This window comes from Alligator sinensis, unplaced genomic scaffold (genome assembly GCF_000455745.1).
Source record: "Alligator sinensis unplaced genomic scaffold, ASM45574v1 scaffold811_1, whole genome shotgun sequence".
Classification (NCBI taxonomy): Eukaryota; Metazoa; Chordata; order Crocodylia; family Alligatoridae; genus Alligator; species Alligator sinensis.
Window position 1 is genome coordinate 703,577 of NW_005842579.1, and position 6,733 is coordinate 710,309.

At 50.8% G+C, this 6,733-nt stretch overlaps 1 protein-coding gene across 11 annotated transcripts in view; it reads right to left on the bottom strand.

Moving 5' to 3' along the window:
* Nucleotides 1-6: 6 nt before the first annotated feature.
* Nucleotides 7-6,733, bottom strand: part of MEF2D (myocyte enhancer factor 2D) — a 101,270-nt gene continuing 94,543 nt past the window's right edge. For all 11 annotated transcript variants that reach the window (XM_025214347.1, XM_014524171.2, XM_025214346.1 and 8 more), the window contains 2 exons: nt 5,942-6,185; nt 7-400 (listed from right to left, as the gene is read on the bottom strand). In XM_025214347.1, coding sequence (XP_025070132.1) covers nt 73-400; nt 5,942-6,185 — 572 coding nt within the window. In that variant the 3' untranslated portion in view covers nt 7-72. The remainder of the gene's footprint in view (nt 401-5,941; nt 6,186-6,733) is intronic.

The window sequence follows — 6,733 nt, forward strand, 5'->3', positions numbered from 1 at the left end:
ACCCCACCCGCTCCCCCCCTCCCTATCCCCAGGTGCGAGCACAAAGTAGCTTTGAAGAGAGCAGGGAGCTGGTTATGTTACCCAGGTGTCCAGCCGCATGCGCTTTACAGACGGGCTCTCCCCCTCGGCCTCCGTCGTGGGTCTCAGGAGACCGAGGGATGAGCTGAAGTCAGCCCGGGCGGGGTCTTCCCGCTCGTTGCCTTCGTAGGAGCTGGCGTTGCTGCTGAGGCTGTCAACGGGCGAGCGGCCCGTGGGCTCGTGGCGGTTCTGGTGTGGGAAGGAGGTCAGCGGCGTGGCCGTGTTGCGCTCCCGGTTGGGCGAGACAGGCTCCGACTTGATGCTGATGTTGGGGTTGGTGTTGACAGTCAACGTGGTGGCGTGAGATAAGTGGCTGGCTTGTCTGCAGGGGAGGAAGGGTTGGAAAGGGAAGAAGGGAATGGGAGGGGAGCACAAAGGAAGAGAAAGATGGAGAGAAGGTCAAAGGTGGAGACAGGGAGAAAGAGAAATGAAGATTATTTCCATTGTCTTGCATTAAAAAGCTTGTCTAATGACGCTCATGTAGTCTCTAGAGGTGCAGCTTGACCCTGTCTTCTGACTGACTTCGGACTAACAAAGCTAGCTACTGCACTCTACCTTTATCCCAGCCACGCAGTTGGTCCCATAAAAGAGAGCACCCACAGAAACCCTTGCCTCTCCCATTGTTCACAGCCTCTTTGATCACAAGCCCTTCTGCCCTGTTCTCTCACAGCCATTTCATTTCAAGTACAACCAGGACAAGGAGAGGGCATGGAGTTTGCAGAGCTCCCCCAGCCAGAACACGTCTCTCAAGGCCTTGTATAGGACCCTTGTCACAACACCCGTCCCCTTGGCACTCGGGGCTGGCTTTCCTGACGCAATGACCCAGTTACACCACTCCGGAGAGGCCCCCGTCGTGCTGTCAAGGAGAATCAGGCAGCGAAACGTGGTGCATGAGGAATGACAGACAAGTGTCAACCACAGGAGGCCTCTAAGGATACAGGATGCTGGTGTCAGAGGGATCACACCGACATCTCATCAAACAGCCCAGCCAGCATTGAGTGCTCCACTGATGGATGGGTGAAAGTCCCTTGCGCCTTGCAATGCCTGGGACTGGGGGCTGGGAAAGGTGGCAGAGACTTGGGCTGCGACCTCTTGCAACACCTCAAGTTACTTCCTCTGCATCTCTGCCTACCCTTTGCTCATGTTCCCAACCCCAAGAAGCATCGCCTTATTGCACTCAGACCTGGGTATCAGTCCCATTCACCTGGGTGGAGGGGGAAGAATGCTCCCTGACCGGTGGCACAGACAGAGTAAATTATCCTCCACATGCATAGGTCTCTTGGAAGGAAATAAACCCCTTTCTAACTGGCTCCATTAAACTGGGCTCTTGTGGACCTCTGTACAGCGCCTGGCACTGTGTGGGCAGGAGTGCAGCTAAGGCCACACGTGCTGCCATCACATAAACAATAACTGATGGGCTGTGCTAACGCGTGAGCTTTCAAGAGCTCTCTGCTAAAGTGACGCCAGGGTTTTCAATACCAGTAACTGAGGTTTTGTGATGTTTCTTTTCATGTGGCTTCTGTCCCTCTGCTCCCTCCTTGCACACGCAAGATCATGCCACGTGCAGAAGTGGCTCAGAAAGGAAATCTGAACTCAAAAGGCAGTTCTCTTGACTTGTTTTGCAAAAATCTTTTCTGCTTTCCTGGATGCTAAAAGTCACCTAAGACGGAGAGCTGAGAAACTTCTGCAGGGAGGAGAGATTTTTAATTGCCTACAGAGGAAACCCACCCCCGACCAAGACATCACAGAGAATATTTTGCGGTATGCTGCAGCTACTCAAAGCTGGGGGCAGTACTGAGACCTTTCTGTTGTGACAGATCCAGTTCCTACCAACTAGGCTAAAGAAGACTCTCCATTTGCTGCTAGTACTACAGGGCCCAGGACACACTGTTCTGCCTCCATCCAGGTAGACCTCAATAGCAGCCAGTGGTCTGATTCATCCTATCCTAAGCCTATGGTCTAGATGCACTTGTATCATCCTCACTGCTTCTTGCCAGTGGGAGATATTCATAGAAGCACAGAATCATAGAAAATAAGGGTTGGAAGGGACCTCAGGAGGTCACATCTAGTCCAATCTCCTGCTCAAAGCAGGACCAGCCCCAACTACATCATCCCAGCCAAGCTTTGTTAAGCCAGGCCTTAAAAATCTCCAAGGATGGAGACACCACAACCTCTCTGGGTAGCCTTTTCCAGCACTTTACTACCTTCCTAGTGAGAAAGTTTTTCCTAATATCCAACCTCAACTTCCCTTGCTGCAATTGGAGCCCATTGCTCCTTGCTCTGTCATCTGCTACCACTGAGAACAGCCCAGCTCCATCCTCTTTGCAAGCACTCTGCAGGGAGCTGAAGGCTGCTATCAAATCCCCTCTCAGTCTCCTCTTCTCCAGGCTAAATAAGCCCATTTTCCCTCAACTGCTCCACATAAGTCACATGCCCCAGCTCCCAAACCATGTTCATGCAGGGAGAGAATCAGACCATAGCAGAATCCGGACACCATTCTGATAAGGTCAGGGTCAGATCTGATGTGGATCTAAACTAAGATGACCCCACTGATATTGATTTCCCCCTCCCATGGAACTGGGCTCAGGTGTGCATCCCAGGGGGTCAGGAGAAGCAAACTGTGTTTCTAAGAGGTCCCATAGATGCATCTGAATCAGGAACCATGGGTCAGGTCGATCTAATTGCATCTAACCACCAGCTTCTAAAGCAAAAACTCCTTCCGCCCAGATAACACCCCCCTCCAATGCACCACCCTCCTTTGCATCATCAAGGACAGAGGGAGGTCATGCACGCCTGCACAGGCAAGGCTCCTGCCTGCTCTGCTGGGAAGGCTGCCTGAGTGTCAGATGTGCAGCACTCGAGCAGACCCCGGGTCTAACAGATCTGGCAGGCTGCCTGCAGCTGCAGTCAGCTCTTCCCCCTTGGTGAGTCACAATGCACCTGCTGGGGAAGCGCGCGCACATGTGTGTGTGTGTAGATCTGATCCTGGATCCAAAGTTCGTGTGCCTCCAGATCTGATCCTGTATCTAAAGTGTGCGTGTGTAGATCTGATCCTATATCCAAAGTGTGTGCAGATCTGATCCTGTATTCATAGTGTGTGTGCGTGTGTGTACGTGTGTGCATGCGTATGTGTTCAAAAGAACTGCCATTTACTGGGTCAGACCAAAGGTCCATTTTGCTCTCTCTCCTGTATCCCACCATGGCAAAGAGCAGATGATGAAAAGAAGTGACCTGGGTCTGAGCAGGGTGTTTCCCTCGTTCCTCTTCCCCTTCCAGCCTCCAGCAGTGAAGGTCCAGGAATGTCCGATTCAGAGGCTGCCCCCCTCACTCCCGTGCTCAACAGCTACTGATGCCCCCTTCCCTCCAAGAATATGTCCACCCCCCTTTTGAATCTGGTTAAAGTGTCAGCTTCCACCGCATCCTGTGACGGTGAGTGCCATATATTAATTACACGCTGGGTGAAAAAGAACTTCCTTGTGTTGAACTCACTACCTACTAGTTTCATTTTCATAGTTCTTATATTGTGAGAAGCAGTAAATAATAGATCCCTATTTCCTTTCTCTTCACCATTTAGTATTTTGTAAACCTTGGTCCTGTCGCCGCCCCTCAAGGGTCTCTTTTCTAAACTGAACAGACCTAGCCCCTTTATCCCTCCTCACCTGGAAGCCCCTCCATACTGCTGAACATCCTTGTTGCCCTTCTTTGGATCTTCTCTAGTTCTTCTATATCCTTTTTGAGATGTGGGGACCAGATTTGGGCGCTGTATTCGAGGTGTGGATGCACCACAGATTTATAAAGGGGCATTGTGATAATTTCAGTTTTGTTCACAATTCCCTTCTTAATCATCCCCAACATGTTGCTTGCCTTTTTGATGGCTGTAGGACAGGGGGTGTCTTTAAGAGGAAAAGCCACCTCTAGAGTTAAGGCACTGGGCAAAGGCAAAGATGGAAGACCCAAGTTGCTTCGAGGTGGCCTGGCATCAATGCTTCTGAAAACAGTTCCCAGTGTGAACGCTCTACTCCAGACTAGAGGTGGGTTTTCCTCCAGAACAATCACCCACTTTGGATGCGCACCAGTGATTCTGTGATCTCTATTCCCTCCCCTTCCAGAGGGTCCACACAGAGAATTAATTCAACATCGCGCTCATGAAACACCTTCTTCCCACCATTTAGACATGCCCTGAATGTTTCCGGGGCCTTAGGTCCCCAGCTGCAAAGCTGGGATAAATAATCTCTTTCTTTGGGTATTCAGACTGCAAGATATTTGAGGCAGGGACCGTCTCACCCCACAAGTCTGCACAGCACCTCAGACACCACAGCCGTGACTGTCTCCGGGGTGTTCCCTGATATAATGACAGGGTTCAGATATAGAAGTCAGTGGAGGCCAGGGCTAGTCTGAGTTGGCTCTGCGTGGGGACACGGGCTGCCCACAATGTTTGAAGAGCCTGGCTGCTATTCAATCTTGGGGAAGGACACAAACCCATCTTAATTGATAGTGCTATTTCCAGCCTGCAGTGGGACGTGGAACAGGACTTCAGTGTTACCCAACAGTGGGGCAACGCATCAAGTTCCACCAGTTCTGCCCGTGGGTGGGATCAACCCCAGCGGGGCCTCAAACATTTTACTTTCCTCTTGCAATGACACGTGGATCCGGGGCTGGTCAGAAATGTTCTGTTGCAAGGGTTGCCCGTGACAAAAGTGGAGTTTTAGCTGCTTGGCTTCTTTTTAGGTGGGGCAAAAAAGAAATACCTCCTTTTGGGGAGCTGGAAAACCATGCTCACTCAATGCCTCACGGAAGCTGCTAGCCAACTTCCTTAAGTCCCCATTTTCAAGGCCCCCCCAGCCAGATCTCCCCCACAGTGTACCAGCATCTCCGGACTCCCACAGTGCAAGTTTTCACTGAAAAGTCCATTTTTTCCCCACATGACAAAGGTCCTTTTCTCCAACCATGTCTTCATAGAGCCTCCCCACTTTGGGCCTCAGCATCATGTATCCAGAGCAGAGCAAATGCAACCAAAAAAAAAGTTTCCCCAATGACTTCACATTTCAGGGTAAGCACTTGAGATGCCCAGGAGGCAGCATGGATTAGAAATCAACCCTCTCTAATATGAAGGCAATAAGAATACGCTGGCCTTGCCACACAGGACATTTTACCACACCTTAAACTCTCCTATGAAATATGAATTTTCATTTCTACCTGGGAGAACTTTTATAATCTTTTCTCTTATGCCTGATGAAGGGTGCTTGTGCCTGAAAGTTTGCAATTAAAGATTTTTTTTGCAAAAATCTAGTTGGTCTAATAAAAGACATCACCTCTACCATGAGTTCGGATTCCTGTTCTTCTCAAGCACTTCCAGAGAAAAACCTCACAGCATCTTACCAGAGGCACTGCCGGGAAGCTCAGTTGAGTCAGGACTGATCCTGCCTTGACTACATGTGACCTCGAGAAGTCCCTTCCAGCCTGACTTTCCTATCAGCCTATGAATCCTGTGATCATTTCAAAACCTGGGGCAGTGCCGGCTGCTATGGTGCCAATCACCATAGTGCAAATCAGACACTGTTGCGGTCATGGCTTTTTTTGTGGCTTCCTACAAAAGCTACCCAGGCCCCCTCCCGGTGTCTGACACTCTGTGGGCTACATCCATAATAGTCTCCTTGTTTTAAATGAGGAGGACAGTGAGACTCAAGAGGGGGAATATGACTTGGCTTCCAGGGGCAAGTCAGGATTGGTACCCAGGCATCCTAGCTCCTCCTAACCCCTTTGCTCCCCGATCTGTTGCAGTACCTGGCAGGGTGACCTGTTCCAGCCAACACCTCCATCAACCCCCCGCCCCTGCAGTGACCCAGGCCCCCGCTTCACTTACATTAAGTTGCTTAGCGATACAGGAACCAGGTGTTGCTGCTGCTGCTGTTGCTGCTGCTGCTGTTGCTGCTGCTGGGGTGGCTGTGGCTGCTGTGGCTGTTGGGGCTGTTGCTGCTGTGGCTGTTGGGGCTGCTGCGGCTGTTGCTGCTGCTGTTGCTGCCAGGCGGAGATACTGCCCAGCGATAATCCACCCGGAGAGCTGAACGCCGGCAGCGACGACAACTCGGCACTGGTCAGCTGATAATCTGAAAGGGAAGCCAGGCCAGCACCATGAGAGGGGTGGGATAACAGCCTTCAAATACCCAAAGTGTGACTGTAGAGAGGATGGAGATGGGCTTTTCTCTTGGTCGCAAGGGACAAGACTAGGTGCAACAGCCTCAAGATGCCACAGAGAAAATTAAGCAGGAGATAAGGAGGAACTTGCTGAGGATAAGGACGGTCAAGAGTTGGAACGGACTACCTGGAGAAATGGAAATGTCCAAAAGGCTCACAACACAGTCAAGCAGTTCTGACTATCTACTTTAATAGACTGCAGAGGACTGGATTGCACATGCATGCTCATACATGCAGATATAGATACGGATTGTATCTGCTGTACAGCTGTAGTACACAAACACAATTACATGTACATGCACTGAAACCAGTGTTTGTGAAATCCAGCAGAGGGCAGCGGCCCAGAGACACACATATTGGCAGGCATGAGTGTGCAAACACACACACACACACGGATTGCCAGTACAGTAGTACACAGCAATAGCAACTCGTACCCATACACACTCAGACCCTCTTTCCC